Genomic DNA, 18,322 nt, shown 5'->3' on the forward strand with positions numbered 1-18,322 from the left:
ATACCTCATTGCACGCTCAACCTACCTGGATGGGGGTCTCTCTCTCTGAATTTCCCTTCCCAAGATTTCTTCCACTTTTTTCCCTACACAGTTCTTTGTTTTGGGAGCTTTGTCGTGTCTCCTTAGAAAGTCAAGGCGCTTTGACAAAAAACAGAACCCATTAATTGCTTACATGAAATAAAATGGTTCTCATCTAAAGAAATCACTCCTTCAGATGTCTAAACCTCAAGAAGGCCTGTCTCCTCCAGATGTCCAACTGTTCTTCTAAAACAGGGGATCCCAATCAAGGTAAATGTACCCCCGGGGTAAATTTCACCTACTCAGGAGGTAAAATTGATCAAAACAGCTGGAGTTGTGAAAAAAATTTGAAGTACGCCTATTTTGTGAAATAGCATTTTTTATGTGCTCTTATTATTATTGTTATTTGACCTTAAAATAACATTTTAAAAAGTATCTTAAAAATTACCCTTTGTCAATTGTTTTATTATGGTAGAAGTATAAACTCAAATTGCTGAACAAAACAGAGTGGGGTTAAATTTACTTTTGAAAGGGTAAATAAGATGAAAAATCCCATCTCTGTCAGCTTGTCTCTAAGGAGCAGAGGTTGGATGGTGTTGAAGGCACTAGAGAAGTAGATACAGAATTTCCCCTTGGGATTAATAAAGTATCTATCTATCTATCTATCTATCTATCTATCTATCTATCTATCTATCTATCTATCTATCTATCTATCTATCTATCTATCTATCTATCTATCTATCTATCTATCTATCTATCTATCTATCTATCTATCTATCTATCTATCTAAAAAGGTAGGGAACCCCTGTCTTAAAAGGACCATGAAGGCAGGCCCATAATGTAACCAGCCTGCCTAAAGAGACTCACCCCAAATCCAAGTAGCCTCAAAACTGCTAACTGCAGGATTCTGACAAGCTAGTATAAAAACAAGAAATGTCCTAAAATTAAAAAAAAAACAAAATAGGACCATAAACCCTTGGCTTGTATAGAAAAGAGCAACCCAAAATCCTATAAATGAAGGATTTATTAGAAAAACTAACAGGACAGTGCAAGTAAAATGCTCAAAAAAGCAAAAATAGTCATAAAGCAGTTGCTTACAGCCCACTGTGGCATTTCTTGCTTGATTTTGGGCTATACAAGAAATCAATCATTTTTGTTGTTTTTAATTTCTTAATAGTGGCCTGTTAAAGGTGCCAAAAGGCAAAAATGACCCAGAAGGATTTTAAACACAACCTGGCCACAGCTAAGGGAAATTAGAATTATTATACAGACAAACTTCTGTGTAGATAGAGTACTGTAAATGCATGTTTCTCCTCTTGTAGCAGAAAAGCGACTTCTAACCTACTATGTCACTTTTATTTTATGTTCAAAAAGCAAGAAAAAACAGAGACATGCACACTTTAAAAAAATGAATGCTTTTTAAATGTATTCCTGCTAATGCACTTTTTCTGAGTGTGCCATCATAATATTTGTGTCTTCAAGTCTCAGATGTCGAGGAGCGGCAATAATTTAATTTTATTTCTTTTCATGAAAAGCAGCAGAAGCCTTTTCTGTGTCACATGTCTCCAGTTCAGTAGATTTCTTTAAACACCAACAAAAGTAATAAGTCCTGGAGCCAGACTGTCTGTTTAATATACTGTAATAGTAGCTTACACTAGGACCTCTATAGTGTTAATATATATCCATATTTCTGCCACAAACTACAATAAAAAAAAAAAAACTAGGTTTTGAATCAAGTTACTTTACCCTAATATCAGCACAAGATGAAATTCCTCAATTGTACTTTGTTCACTTTTGCACTTTTTCTAACAAGTTGAATCAGAGTTGTGCACGCCAGATTACATAAACACCAAAGATAATAGAAAACACAATTCTCGAGATTATGAAAAGGCCAGAATGTTCTTACTTTGTAACTGAGGAAGAGCGAAGTGAGGCAACACAGGAGTGACTGAGTGACCCCCCCTGTAATTGGGTCACCAGAGTATCCTGTTCAGTAAGGCCTCAGAAACCTGCAATAAGGTCCTAATGTCTAAAAGGACAAAAACTGGATTGACGCAGCAAGCAAATAGACTGAACCCCAAAAAGAGAATATTCAATAAGCATTGTGAATTGCAGAGGAAATCCTGAATTAAAAGGCAGAAATTATTAGAATTGATACACTGGAAAAGAAAAGATACACTGTTAGCATTACCAGCAGTGCTGGTTTGCCTGGAAATGTATCCTCACTCACCATCATTGATTCCTTTTAATTTGTTTGTCACATGGCAATACATTCACTAATTTGTTTCGGTTTTAATTTTTAGACATTCATGTCATTTGTCCTTGCATAAGAGACTCGTGTCTTTGTGAATTTTCCTCCAGCGCTCTGGACTCGTCCTTGATTGGTGAGTTTATGTTGGCCCTGTGTAAAATGTACAGTAAGTTTGCCCCCAAGTGTGCCCTGTAATGGACTTGTGTACCTTCTGGAGTTTCCCCCACCTTGTACATCCAGGTTGGCTTCACTTGAATCACAAACAGGTCAAATAGTTTATTTAGATTCATTCTAGAGTGGTTTCTACGTATACGCTGCCTCTGCTTAAACATGCCTGATTTGGCAACTACCTTACATTACCACATTGCTGTTTTTAGCAGTAAACATAGTCAATGACAAAATCCTTCAAAAGTGTCAGCAAAAATTAAAATGACTAAAACTAAAATAATAGTTATTTTTTGCTAGTAACTTTTACCCAAAACTTGGAATCTTATCATAATGTAATGCTATAAGTCTTATCACAGAAAATGTGAGCAAAAGTGAGTGGTTATCAAAATTAGACAAATAAATCCAAAGAGTACAAAAATAGCAGCAGTAGTTATTGAACTTACTTTTTAGCTTCATGTTAAAATGGACATAAAAAGGAAGAGGGCCCCCACCCCCCATTCTTCCGTAACTGATGAAAGTGTGATTCTCCTGATCGCCAGCAGATGGTGCTGCATAGCTTATTACAACTGATCATAAATTACGCTTCTCCCATCCAAGAAGAAATTTTTAGAAACATAACCTAATAAAACATTGCCCTTTTCCAACATCAAAATAAAAAAAAAATCTGTTTTGCAAGGTTTCCTATATCAAAATGTCAAGATTTCTGTGAGCAAATAAATAAAAATATCAATGTGGCAATTTTAAGTTGTCCTTTCCTCTAGGAAAGCTACAAATCTTAAAAGTTTTTTTGATGAAAGTTTCCTTACTTTTTGAAGACATTCAAGAATCTTTGTTTGGATACAATATGGATTCAGGGTTATTTATTGTATATGAAATGGACAACAAAAACACACTGAAGATTAACATGTGTGCTTTGATACTATGTTGTTCAACTAACCTCTATTTGTAAAGCGGCCATAATCTCAATATAGACACCGACAGACAGACAGACAGACAGAGAGATACTACTATAAAGGAGTCAGGGATAGATAGATAGATAGATAGATAGATAGATAGATAGATAGATAGATAGATAGATAGATAGATAGATAGATCTGCTTACAGAACAGAAGTTGATCCTCTGCAGTTTGCCTACCAGGCACATTTGGGTGTGGAGGCTGCTCTGATTTATATGCTCCACAGGGCCTTCTTCCACCTGGACAAAACCAGCACCACAGTCAGAATCATGCTCTTTGATTTCTCCAGTGCCTTTAACATCATTTTGATTCACAGACTAAGTAAAAAGCTAAGGGCCATGAATCTTGATGCTCCCACTTTCTCCTAGATCTTGAACTACCTGACCAACAGACAGCTGTTTTTAAGGCTTAATGGCTGTGTGTCAGAGATGGTGATGTGTAATAATGGGACTACTGTACTGTCTCCCTTCCTGTTTACCCTCTGCACAATATATTTCCAGTATAATACCAGCTCTTGCTACCTGCAGCAGTTCTCAGACAAATCCTCCACCATTAGGTGTATTGATGATGGAGACGAGTACAGGAGGGTAGTGGAGGACTTTGTAATGTGGGCAGGGAGAACCATCAGCAGATTACCCTCAACAGGACAAAAGTGGTGCTGGTGGACTCTGGGTGGGTTAAGGAACCCCTGAGACCAGTCAATACCCAGGGTGCAGGAAGTGGAGGTGGTGCAGAGTTACAAGTACCTGATTGTCCGTATAATCAGCAATTGGACTGGCCTGATGGCAGTTTGGCACTGCATTAGGAGCGTCACAGCAGACTATACTTCGTGAGGAGACTCAGGTTTTTTGATGTATGCAGCAAAATGCTGGAAATGTTTTGCTAGACCATTGTAGCCAGTGTGTCGTTCAACACAGTGGTCTCCTGGGGAAGCAATTTGAGTTCAGGCAATGCAAAACACTACAATAAACTTATCAGTAAAGTCAGCTCCATTACAGGACTGACTCTAGACACTCTGGAGGCTGCTGTGGAAAAAGAGGACGGTGGCAAAATTGGATGCCGTCATGAACAATTCTGCCCATCCCCTCCAGGGGACAATTTCTTGGAGTACTTTTAGCCACAGACTCATTCCTCCATGGTGCAATAAGAAGCTCCTCTGAGGATCTTTTCTGCCTCCTGCCATTAAGCAGTTCAACGTCTCCTCCCCACATTCCTTCCTTCCTTCACTTACAGCCAGAAGCCATATGAAGATAATACAGACTGCAATACACTACAGTTACTTTTAACATAGTATTTATTGTATTATATATATTATATGTTGTATTGTCTTATATTGTACTTTAGTCAGTATCTCTGTATTTTATGTTTTGCTGCTGTATGCATTACAATTATCCGTTTGCGATTAATACAGTATATCTAATCTAATCTGATCTAAAAAGCACTATATAATAGACAGACAGACAGACAGACAGACAGACAGACAGACAGACAGACAGACAGATAGATAGATAGATAGATAGATAGATAGATAGATAGATAGATAGATATTTTCTAAAATATTGAAATTGGTGACTTATTATATTTTCCCATTTCAGGGTGCAGACCTTTAGATGTTAACTTTCACATATAATCAGATGAGCAGACCGATGAGCTCTTGGCGTTGAGGGACTGTGGCGGCCCATTAGGTGGTTTAGGTCTTTGTCTCGCGTCTCCTGTTGGTTGCATCTGTCTAGTCAGTGTTAGGTTAGACAGTCCAGCTCTAATGCTGCAAATAATTAGTGTATGTGGAACATGGTCTAATGATTGCACTTGTAGCATCCAGCGGGGTCAACAGGGCAAAGAGATGTAACGTAAGGATTACCCCATGAGCCTCTGTTTAAAATGCACTAATCCCACAATTAAGAGCTCTTGCATCCCATTGCAATCCACAGTGGCCACCAGCTGATGCATTACTCAAGAGGACAACTAGCAGGTCATGTTGTATTTTAAAGGGATCAGCTTGGGCTCTCTTTTTGCTGGGCCTGATTGTGCACTCAGACTTATCCAAAACACCGTCAGGATCATTCAGCTGCAGTAGAAGGGCCAGCCTCCCAGTATCCCTGTCATGATATTAGTGTGTGTGCTGCGTTTCATGGCATTCCTATCACATGGAAGCAAGGGAAAACCCTAGCCTGGCAACACTTAAAAATTTAAGCTTTACTTTTATTTGTGGGAGTATTTTTTTCTTCTCTTGCCTCAAGCCATTGTTAATTATTTAAGAAACAAAGAATTTTATATTATTGTAAGTGTCATTTTAACCCATCAGACAGGTTGTTGCCTGTTTCATCCTCAAAAATAGTAAGAGGATGGTAGAGATGCCCTGTCATTTCACAACTCTTGCACAGACAGGTGGAAAAATGAGACTCGGCAGCAATGAGTGGTAAACAGGCACTACATTAGCACATCAAGAACTCAAACGCCTGTGTGCTATGGTTGCATTAGAGAGAGACGCTGTCACTTTTTTGTTCCACGCATTTAGAAATTTAAGTCATACCACAGTGTTACTGTCATCTCTGCCATATCCTTAAATTAAAGCGAAGAGCAGAGACTAAACCCAACACTACCTACTCACAGCCTTTTAATCTGACACAGTCAATACAAGAAGAAATGCCTGACCAATAAGGAACCCCTGCAGCCTACTTTAAAGGGAGTAGAATGAAAGACGCTTTATTACCGTAAAACATTAACGGCTGTGTAAATACTGAAAAGTAAGAACACTCTGCAGATTTGTTCAGTTTTATTTTTTCTGTTTGAAATTAAATTTACAAAAACAGCAGGTATGTGTGGGCATATGTCCAGAAGAATGAAATGTGTACTGAAACATACATAAAAGGGAAAGCATATTTAGGGGCAATACACAGTCAGAGTAGAAAACAAACTTGTGTTGCTACTCTGGACCTCCTGAAGCAGGTATGTAACCCCTGTCCAGGTATGGGATAGCTCACCCGCTTCTCAACCTCACAGTACCACTAGACGGCTTCCTTTTACGCCTCATTTTTCTTAATCCCATCTCATCTCTGCCAGTCTTGGTTTCTTCCTATCATCTCTGTCTTCTTCTGTGATGCAGCTTTAACTGTGCTGTCAGCATTGTCCTAATTTTGCTGTTGGGACTCTAGGCTGGAACTGCCTTCAGGAGATCCAGCCATCCCTGCCTCCCCATGCTACCTTTTGCTCTTAATAGGACCAGGTCTCTAAAATTGTCTCTCATCTGCCTGCCTTTAAGAAACAATGTGGTTCATCTCCTTTCGTCTGGGATTATGGGCTGTCATCAAACAGACAGAGATCCACAACTTGTCTCCAGCCAGTCCTCACCTTTAAAACACAACATGGTTATAGATCTTGTTGCCGCGGACCATATGTTGTTCTTTATAGACCAAAAAGTCTTCAAAACTCCTACCAGTCTTTTGTGACCTCACTTGCTCTCTAAAGAGAGGGTCAGGCACCCCTGGCATCCACCGAGTTTCTTTCCCTCCAGCAATCCCAGAGTACACTGCAAACTTGTTCTCCAGCTGAAATTAATTTTCCCGTTCAGTGGCTCCCCTGTGCAAACACAGAGAACACGGGGTGTAGCTCCCTGGCCCCCACTTATTAATGTCAAGACAGGATCCCCCCTCCAAAAAAAAAAATCAGCTACAATGGGGTTGTAGGGAAGTCTGCTTGGTGCCAGCGAGACTTTAATAGAAATTCAAAGTCACATTACATCTTTAAGGAGTTAAGAATCCCTGGAGTTCCCACCTTGAGGATCTTTCTGGATATATTAATTTTTATCAATAAAAAAGCAGGCCTATTTTTAATCAAGACCTTTTATGATGCATTCTTGCTTTTTTGTTTTATTTATTAATTTGCATTTCTACTAAATACACTTTAGGCTTTTAATTATACGGCCTACATCAAAGTCAAAAATGGGATGTGACTGAGGACCCCTGGACACGGGCCCATTATACTATTGTGTTTTGTTTTTGCATTCTTCATTTGCATTGTATGTCACCCTCTAATGACTCTCATTGTGAAAGGATATCTTATCATCGGGATGTAGCAAGGACAGGGCTCAAGGGAGCGACAACATACCCTGGGGCCTCACTCGATCACCTGACATGTGTAATGAGCGCTGATGGGACCATCTGTTGCTATTCTTTCTGTTGTCTATGTGTCTGTCTGTGTAGATTGCTATCATAGGCTAAAATGTCGAAATACTTGGAGGATTGGAGTGAAGCAGTAAAGATGACATGAGCTGTAGCCACACCATGTAATTAAACGGCTGCTGGGTATTTGTTTTTGTTTACATTTGTAAAGTTTTTGGCTATAAGTGGAACAGTGGCTCACAGTCATGACTATAAGGCAAACACCATTCAACATACTGTATTCTTCTGTAAGTTGATCTAGAGATGTATGAAGAAACGCTACTTGTTAAAACTGGTATTTCCTGCATGATAAGCTGCCCTTTTGCACATCTTTGTGTGTAAAGTTATATCCCTACACACGAGGATATTGTCTAGGGCTCTCCATAGGTTCATAGAGTCAATATTGTCACACGTAAAGTGAATTATTGTTGAATTTTTTGGGATGTTTTTTACCTCCTTATTGACCATTGTTCCAAGTACCCAGAGGAAAATCATAAATCACACAGAGCACATGCAAAATTCAAGCAGAAAATTACCAAGTGTGAAATTCAAACTTAGGACCCTGTGTCAATGAGAGAGCAGTGCTAGTCAGAGTTGTGCTCAGTTCACACAACTCCAGCTATTATGAAAATACATGTAACAGTCCAATCAGAAGCAGCAACCACCCCTGTCATCCATCTCTCTGTTAATGCAGTTCATAGCCGCAGAGGCCAGAACCTATCCCAGCAGCACTGAGTACAAAGATGAAGAGCGCCAGTCCATTGGAGATGAGGTACCAGTTCATCACAGGGAATGCTCACACATGCACTACAGTACAGTTCATAGAATCGGCAGCTAACCTTAAGCTGTTATCACATTACCTGACTTCTAGTTGTACAGTAGGTAATGTCACACTTTCCGACTGCAATTGCTGATTTTGTCATCGGACAATGTCAGTTGAAAATCACTGGGCATGTCTAATTTACTGACTGTGTTCTGACCTTCTAGTGCCATCATGCTCGGCCCTTTTTGTGACAAACAATATCATGTTGCCTGACGGAACTGACACTGTATGAAGGGATAACAGCTATGGTGAGTTCAGCCACAATTTTCAAACCCTTTTCTTTCCCTTTTTCTATTCCGTCATGATGCATAAAACACAAGACATCCAGACAGATGCACTTTTCTTCTGTTTGTGAGGGCCAAAACACCTGTGTTCCTCATTTCATCTTGTTGCATTATATGCATGTTACTTCTGGATGAGCATTCATTGGATGTCAGTTCTCATACACACAGAACTGACCCCTACAACGAAAAGAAAATGAAGAAAAGGCGGAAAAGTCAATAAAAACTGGTCAAAAAACTACATATGACCCTTTCTATTTCAAAATCTTAAGACATGTATCTAACCCCAGCGGACAGGAGGCTATAACATCAGTTGTGCTATGTTTGTGAAACGTCTAAAGGTCTGATTACGTATTGTGTGCTTAATATTTGTGGACACTACACAGTAATTCCAGATCTACTCGAATCATTGTTCTGCTGATTCCAACTGTTTCGGTTCAACAGATTTTTACTACCATTGTATAAGACTATGTAATAATGTGGACTTTCAGAATGCATTCAATGTTATATGAAAGTTTTTTGAATATATATATCCTGGAATAAGTGAGCTGATCCTGTGGCCAGAGGGGGAGACCCTCAATACACAGGAAGTGGGTAAAGGATGGTGGGGGCTCAAAAATGCTATAAATGGCCATATATTGTGTATATACTGTTTATAATATATATATTGTCACACACGTGCACATGGGAGTCAGCTAAAGGGCCTGAATGAGAGTAATTCCATGCCAGACCAGGGGGTGGAGGAGTACACTGACTCTTTATCTCACTTCTCTGCAGACCAGTTATGGTAAATTCCATCTGGGCCCGATGACATCACTTCCGGTTCGGGCCCCACTGATGACGTCACTTCCTCTGCTTGCCTTTAAAACCACCATCTTGATAATGTCAAAACAGTTCTGTGTTGGACTCGAATCTGTATACATCTGTACAACTAATTTATCCATTTGCAGCCAGGAATATTATACAGGTGGCTGCCCCAAACCTTTTTTGGCTCCTTTATTTGTCTGTCATTGACAATATATATATTGACCTGACCTGAATTGTGTGGGTGGTTACCTACCAGGTAACGCATGTGGTTGGTCTGCCATTCGGCAAACATCCACCACGGGGCCCTCTTCAGTTGCGAGAAGCAGATCATGGAATGTTGCATAGTTTACTGTCAAATAATGCAAAGAGTAAGCGACACGTGTTTCGCTCTCATTTGGGCTCATCAGGCGTACACACTCTACTGCTCCCCTTGCGGTGATCGAACCTCGGACGTCAATGTCAGATCTACAGGCTGTCAAATAAACGAACTACACGCCGTGGCGCAGCGTAAAGGGACTTCGTCTCTAACGCTGACGTCCGAGGTTTGATCCCCACAAGGGGAACAGTAGAGTGTGTACACCTAACGAGCCCAAATAAGAGCGAAATACGTGTCGCGTACTCTTTGCATTATTTGACAGTAAACTATGCAATATATATATATATATATATACTAGCTGTGTAAGCCCGAAATAGAATTGTAGAGATGCCGGGTAATTGAAAGGAACTACTCTGGGCATCTCCTTCCTAGGAGGTTTTGTTTTGCTGACGTGCTCACATCGCTTGTGTTATTAGCGGCTAAGTGAGTTTTCTGTTTCCTCAGATGCAGAACCCTTACCCCGACTCCTCCTCTCACTTTCTGGCCTGACAAACACACACACTTCCACGTGTAGATGTTTATATATAAGATATTATCATTTTTACAAGCATACATATATAGAGGAATAGGTAGGATTTTGAATTATAATACTCTTCATGAATAGGTGATTGATTTTTGACAAACTTTGTCCCAGAATTTTCCTTTTTTAATAATAAATATGCTTTATTAAAGAAGTCTGGAAACAGTTTCCTTGTATACAGATATTTAAAAATGCGTTCACAAGTGATAAATAAAGGATTAACTGTTAAAATTATAAAGTGTTTAATGTAGTGATGAGAAATGGAGGGTTCAATATTAAAAAGCATATTTGCTATTATAAAGTATAAATACTATGTAATAAGCAGAAATGAATGCGTAAAGTTTGAAGCATTCAGCCTATGTATGTTTTTTATTTTTCAAAAAACATAAAATCACAATTTGATTTTTGTCATGTATATATTAAGAATAGTCCATAAAGTAAAATACAGTAACAAAGGTTAATTTGAATTTTAGGTTTATCTATTATAATAATTAAACCCACTTTCCCTAGCAATGGCTGAAGTAATGTCAATATTTTTTTATTTCTTCCTACATGTGATAAAAAGAGAATGCTTATGTACAAAGTCATTAATAAAAAGAAAGCAGAAGAAGCCCTGCTTGTTGTTCTGATGTTTTCATTTACTTTACTCAATGGAAACATCCTCACTAAGTGTACCGACAGCCAAATTAATAACACCTATGTATAAATATGCAGCATGTAGACAACAGAAATCCATCTCCAATAGTCAATTTAACAAATGCACTTGGACACACAACATTCATCACATTAGTTCAAAAGACTCTGAGGTCAAGATGCTAAGCTCAAGCACACCTTAATAACCAAATAATTTTTCAATCCCCTCATCCAAATACTTTATTTTGCTCACTTTCTCCTCTCCATTTCCTGCAAGCTCACTTTCTACTTTGTCATGTTTGTGTCTTCTTTCCTCTGTTTTGTTTTCTTTCACTCAATGGTGGGTAGTTTAATTGCCATAGCAATATAATTTGAAACACCCTTCTTTTGGAATTCACATGGGAAATACCTTAATTAAATCAGTAAAATGTATCAGTTATCTAGATTCTCTTAAATCAATTCTTTTTAATTGTATTTCTTATACTTATCAGCTGCAAGGAGGAAGTGAATCTTTTTGGCTAAAGAACATAGACACTAAGAACAGTCATGACAGACTTTTTAAAATAACAAAAGGGAATAAATAAGGCGGATGCCAGCTGTTACTTTATGTTTTTCAATAAGAACACAGGAGCACAGGTGGAAGCTACTTAAGATTAAATATTGTAAAAAAATTATCATGCAGAGAGTTATAGAGAAATATATGCTCAAACAAAGTTGAAACAACAACAAATGCCTGGAATGGCATCTCACAAACAATAAAGTTGATTAGCATGAGGTCGGAACCTTAATTGGGTATAAAAAGAGCATCCCGGAGAGGTTGGAGTCTCTCAGAAGTGAAGATGAAGAGGGCTTCACCATTCTGTGAATTATTGCATGGGCAAATAGTGTAAGATTTTAAGAATAACGTTGCTCAACGTAAAATTGCAAAGAATTTGGGGATTTCATCCTCTCTGGTACATAATATCATTAAAAGATTCAGAGAATCCAGAGAAATCTCTGTATGCAAGGGACAAGGCCAAAAACCAGTATTGGATGGCTGTGATCTTTGGGCCCTACAGGTGGTACTGCATTAAAAACAGACACTTCCAAAAACCATTCTCCATGAACACAGATTAGATTGGCACTGCATCTACAAATGCAAGTTAAAACTCTACCATGCAAAGAAGAAACCATATATAAACAGGATTCAGAAACGCCTGGACTATGGCATAGTGGAAAACTGTCCTGTGGTTTGACAAAGCAAAATTTGAAATTCTTTTTGGAAATCATGGGGGGCCACTTCCTCCAGGCTAAAGAGAACAGGGACTGTCCATCTGGCTTCTTATCAGCACACAGTTCAAAAAGCCAGCATCTGTGATGGCATAAGTAGCTTGCAGATCTGGCAAGGCATCATTAATGCTGAACAATATATACAGGTTTTGCAGCAACATTTGCTGTCTTCCAAACATCATCTTTTTCAAGGAAGGCCTTGCTTTTTTCAACAAGTCAGGGCCAACCTGAATTCTGCATGTAGTACAACAGCATGGCTCCAAAGTAAAAGAGTCCGGGTGCTAAACTAGCCTGTCTGCAGTCCAGATCTGTCACTCACTGAAAACACTATGAAACAAAAAATATGAAACCATATATCAGACAAGAATGGGAAAACACCTCATCTTCAAAACTGCATCAACTAGTCTCCTCCGTTCCTAAATATTTACAGTGTGTTGTAAAAAGAAGAGGAGATGCAACAAAGTGGTAAACATACCCCTGTCCAAAATTTTGTGAAATGTGTTGCTGCAATCAAATTCAAAATGAGCATGTAATTAATAAAAAAAAAAAAATAACAGTATTCAGTTTCAAAATCTGATATATTGTCCTTGTACTATTTTCCATTAAATACAGGGTTAACATGATTTACAAATCATTGCATTGTTTTTATTTACTGTACATTCTTGACAATGTTCTTAAATTTTTGTGAATGGGGTTGTCGATATCTAAACTTGAAAAAACACTTTGGGAACATTCACATTAGCCACATTGGGTGAAACTGTGGTTAGAGCTGTTTCCCTAATGGAGCCAGTGTCACTGGTTCAAATCCTGCATTCTGCGTGAAGTCTACAAGTCCTTCCCATGATCACATGGGTTTTTCCACAGGGTACTCTGGTTTTCCTCAGTCATACCAAAATCTGCCTGTTAAGTTAACTGGCACTTTTCAAATGTCTCTGTATTTATCTTTATTTAGAACTGGGCCCTGCAAAAGACAGAGACACCATCCAGGACTGAGTTTAGTGCTGTCAGGATGGGCTTTTAGACAAACCTCCAGCAGTATGTGTCATGTTCCAATCATGGACACAACAACTTGGTCCGGCTTTATTGAAATTTAAAATGCCAGTAAGTGTAAACCTGTGGCACAATTGGGCAGATCTGACCACAATCTTATCCACCTTACTCCCACCTACAAGCCTGTTATTACACGGCAACAGCGGGTTTTTTTTCTTTTATTATTATTATTTTTTTATTATTTTATTTATTATATTTTCTTTATAACAGCTCTTTTCTTAGCCAAGCCAGACATTCTTGTCTATGTTTAGAGATGTTGTTGTTTGTTACAATATTTCTATTTTTTTAAGCTTTTGTAAAGTCTTAATTCCTCTTGGAGACAAATAATGTACTATCTATCTATCTATCTATCTATCTATCTATCTATCTATCTATCTATCTATCTATCTATCTATCTATCTATCTATCTAAATGAATACAAATTGACCAACTTTCGTAGGCGGTATTATCTCATTGCATTTTCAGATTTTTAAGTCCTCAGTTATGAGTGATGAATGACGTACTTACTTTTACAGACGAGGTAACATTTTTTCCTGTATAATATACAAAACAATTATTTGTTAAATATGCATCATAAGTGGAATATAATTAAATGTAACTCAACGAAGATTAATACTTTGTGGGTGATGAGCAAAGTACAACATTCCAGTCTAACACGTTTAGTGTAATTGCCACGAATGTGCAGTACTAGCTCTTCAAGACTGCCATTTCTTCTTAGGCTAACCAAAGCTACACTACTGCACAATGTGTAATTACTCTGAAATGAAAGGGTTGAGCTCCAAATCTGCTAACTTAATATGTTCTGGTTAAAATGAGGGTGCCGGCTTGGTAGGTGTCACTGTTATACACAATGCGTTGCTTTATTATGTGCCAAAAATTGCTTTGTCAAATTTCTATAATTTGCACAAAGATTATTTAAAATCATTAAATGGATGGATGGTTGTTCAGAACACTGTATATAACTGAAAAAAACAATTTCTTGAAATACATTTCAATATGGTTGGTTGGTTTTGGAGGTTAGCCTTACATCATTCTAACTATATCCATTCATTCACACACACAAACAAATATAAATCAAAACTGTTATATTATTAATATATATTAATAATACTGCAGTGGGCTGGCGCCCTGCCCGGAGTTTGTTTCCTACCTTGCGCCCTGTGTTGGCTGGGATTGGCTCCAGCAGACCCCCGTGACCCTGTAGTTAGGATATAGCGGGTTGGATAATGGATGGATGGATGGATATTAATAATAATTAAATATAATAAAATTTAATATTATGTATTATATAATATATATAATTCTGCAGTGGGCTGGCGCCCTGCCCAGGGTTTGTTTCCTGCCTTGCCCCCTGTGTTGGCTGGGATTGGCTCCAGCAGACCCCCGTGACCCTGTAGCTAGGATGTAACGGGTTGGATAATGGATGGATAATATATATATAATTATAATTATATATTACTATTTTTTGTTATGTTTCCACTAACATATTGACCATGAGGGTCCTATATACATCCTTTATTTAGTACTTATAAGGCCTGGGGACATATGAAGCATCTGTCAGCACTTATTGTTTGCCTGACTGACAGAAGCACTGTTGTTAATGAGAACTTGGCCCTGCCTGCTACTGGAAAATAAAATCTAAAGTTAAACAGCATAATGTTCTCATGCATTCTTAATTCAGGTCAAGGTTGGCATCACCAGGTGACGGGCAGAAATCAGCACTGGACCAGACATCATTCCATCAGAGGGCCCAAACATAAGAATACAGTGCAAATAAAATTAACTTGTACATTTCTGAGGATGTCAGCAGAAAGTCAGAGTAGACAGAGAAAAGGAGAACATTCTAAAAGTACACAGCCGATAATTAGTGATTTGAACCTAAGATGCTCTAGTCATGAGCCAGCAGTGTCACCATACTACCAAAAAACATGTCTTAAAAACTCATAGGCAGTTGAGGTTTTCATTTGCTAAAACAGTCGGAAGGGCCAGAATCTGAGCCTGAGAAAGATGATGCTGACAGAGGCCATCATTACTGTGTTATAATGATGATGTTGATGTTAGTGTTCTGCGGTGGGTTGGCACCCTGCCCGGGATTGGTTCCCTGCCTTGTGCCCTGTGTTGGCTGGGATTGGCTCCAGCAGACCCCCGTGACCCTGTGTTCGGATTCAGCGGGTTGGAAAATGGATGGATGGATGGATGTTAGTGTTAGGAGAAACATCAAAAGCCTATTTTCATTTTTGGACTTCCATCTTGAGTCTTTTATATTCTCCCAGAGGAATCCAAAAATTGTGTTCCAAGCAGGAACAAATGCCAATAAAATGGATTCGGATTTATTTTTATTAAGTCTTGCATAATTACAGTACTTCCTTACTTTTGTTGTAATTTCTGTTTACCTCTTCTTAACTAAGTAATTAGACTTAGAGACCAAAGTGTTCACATTTACCAACCACTGCAACCAGATAAGATTTCCAAACTGTAGACGTTATTTTTAGGAGAAGAAGCCATTTGAAGCCATTTGATGTTCTTCATGTGAAGGAGTAAGTGTTGCGGAATTTCATTAACACTACATGATGATCTTGTTTTGGCCCACTGAAGCATGAACTCATAAAATGTCTTGTTCATAGATTGTCCCCGATGAAGAACGGATGTCAGGATGTCATTGCAAGAAAGGATGAGCAAGTCTACATGTGCTGACACTCGCACACAGGAGTGAGGTTGCCGACTAGCCATGGTTGGGGTGAATTGATATGATAAAAAATGTGTGCAATACTGAACTAAATGTGTTGAGTGTAGGATGACTCTGATGAGTTCATGTTTTTAAACATATTGAAGGTACTGTATTTTTGCCTGTGTGCGAGGCATGTATGTCTATATTTCTGAATGTAGATATTTTTTCGGCTCATTTGTTTATCATTTCTAAATTTTTATAATGAAAGAATACTTAAGTCAGAAATATGAAAACATAATGTCAATATCCTCACAGTTTCTGCTTCAAAGCAGCAATCTTAAACTCTGTGAAACACATGTTGAAAAAATAAAGAATGCAAGTGCAGCAACAAACTTACACTGAAGGGCTGTTTCCTTTACAGAAGTGTTACAGGCCGCCGACAATGCAAGATGTTTTATCCTCAAAAGGCTGCAAAACAAAGAAAAAAAACACACAATGAGTCATTGACACTTGTTGTATGTCCTGTCATCAGAGCACACACTGCCTTCAAGTTTTTTCTGACTTATTCAGTCCCTTGGGGTCGTGTTCTTATGAGTCATGGAGAGAGTTCACACACACACACACACACACACACACGCTCACAAAAGCTTTGGACACAATTTTCACACGTTTTAAATCTGTCATGATGGAAATGCCGAGCTAATGTGTTTAATAGATCACATGCTCTTTTGCACATTTCTTTAAGTTTAATTTTGATTGCAGAACCCCAGAGCCTTCTTGAAGTTCATAAATTTCTGTAGACATTTAGTAATGTCTGTTTGAGCTGTTTTTGTGATGCCTTGAACTGCCAAAAAAGAAATAAAGCAAGAACAGCAATTGGTCGATAGCACAAAGGACATTACATCAAAGCAATGCTTAATAAATGTTTGTCTGTTGCTAGCAGCTGACTGTCTGAAGTTTCATTTCATGATTTCTCATACCTGGTCTCCAATACGACGCTAAGGCAACACTAAGGCACAGATGTGCTAAATGTTCTGTGTTAGAACTGGCAAACTGCACTGAACTGCATTCCTGTTGTCATCTATGCAAACTGCTCAAACGCTAACAGATTTCAATTTATCGTACAAAGTCTGGCCTAGTGTGTAATCAAATATCTACTAAGACAGACAGGGACATGAATTGAGAAGCCATTAGGCTATCTGGCTAAAAAGACAAGTACAAAAGGACACATGGCTAGGAAATTATGGGTTTTCAGAGAAATAAAGCCAAAGAAATATCATTAGGCAAGCACATTTAAATTGGAAAAACCAAATAGTAAAATCAACACAAATACAATCTGTAGTCAAAAATTTTAAATCTAACAGATTCTCCTTTCTCTCTAAAATTAGTCACTTGTTGTTTTTTCAGTCTTCATTTCAAAGAATGAACACACTTCCATGTGTGCTGTCATCATTTATTTATATTGCTACAAACAGTATGGCAACAGCAATGCAACCAACTTACCCAATGACTGGAAGAAAACACGTTACAAAACAGAGGCACAATAATGTAAACAAAAAAAGAGTAAAATCAGTAAAGAGAAAAATAACAGATAATCAATCCAAAAAATAAAAAATGACATATGAGGAAGCCACATAAGTTCCTGGCACTATGAACGTAAGGGGCAGCTTAAACTCTTACTCTCAGTTCCCCTAATACCCCTCTAGGAATCCATTATCTAAACTTTTTACTTCCGTTCTGGTGATTCGGCTTGACGAGTAATGAAATAGAGAACAGAGAGACAAAAAGAAAAAACTTTTTATAAATGAATGATCAGATTTGCCATCTGTCATAAGAGCTAATTTATGAAATGTTTATAATAGTAGCTATTTAGTTTTCATATGGGTACTTCATGTAACCTCAAGGCAACAGAGTTTATGAACTTGATGTGTTCCTTTAATCTTAGTCAGCATGTTACCCCGCCAGCATATAAGGGTGGGCATACATTAAATTAATTAATTAATTCATTCATTCATTTTCCACTGCTTATCCAAAGTTAGGTTATGGGGGCAACAGTCTTAGCTGTGAGGTTCATATATCCCTACCCCCAGCCACACTTGCCAACTCTTACTGTGGGATCCCAAGGCATTTACAGGCCATCTGGGAGATGCAGTCCTCCCAGCAGGCCCAGGGTCTTCCCCGGGGTCTGATTGTGCCCGAGGTGTCCAGGAGACATTCATATCAGTTTCCTGAACCACTTCAATAGGCTCCTCTCGATGTGGGGGTTAGCAACTGCTATTCCTAGACACTCCCACATCACCCTATCTCTATACATTCAGGAAATGCTCAGAGCTTGATTTAGA

At 38.4% G+C, this 18,322-nt stretch overlaps 1 protein-coding gene across 1 annotated transcript in view; it reads right to left on the reverse strand.

The window, feature by feature from the left end:
* The window catches only part of LOC114645332 (uncharacterized), a 434,664-nt gene that overhangs the window by 73,810 nt on the left and 342,532 nt on the right, over nt 1–18,322 (reverse strand). The window contains exon 6 of the mRNA XM_051923325.1: nt 16,378–16,448. Within this exon, the coding sequence (XP_051779285.1) occupies nt 16,378–16,448 (71 nt within the window). The remainder of the gene's footprint in view (nt 1–16,377; nt 16,449–18,322) is intronic.

The sequence above is a fragment of the Erpetoichthys calabaricus genome, chromosome 2 (assembly GCF_900747795.2).
Source record: "Erpetoichthys calabaricus chromosome 2, fErpCal1.3, whole genome shotgun sequence".
NCBI classification, from domain to species: Eukaryota; Metazoa; Chordata; class Cladistia; order Polypteriformes; family Polypteridae; genus Erpetoichthys; species Erpetoichthys calabaricus.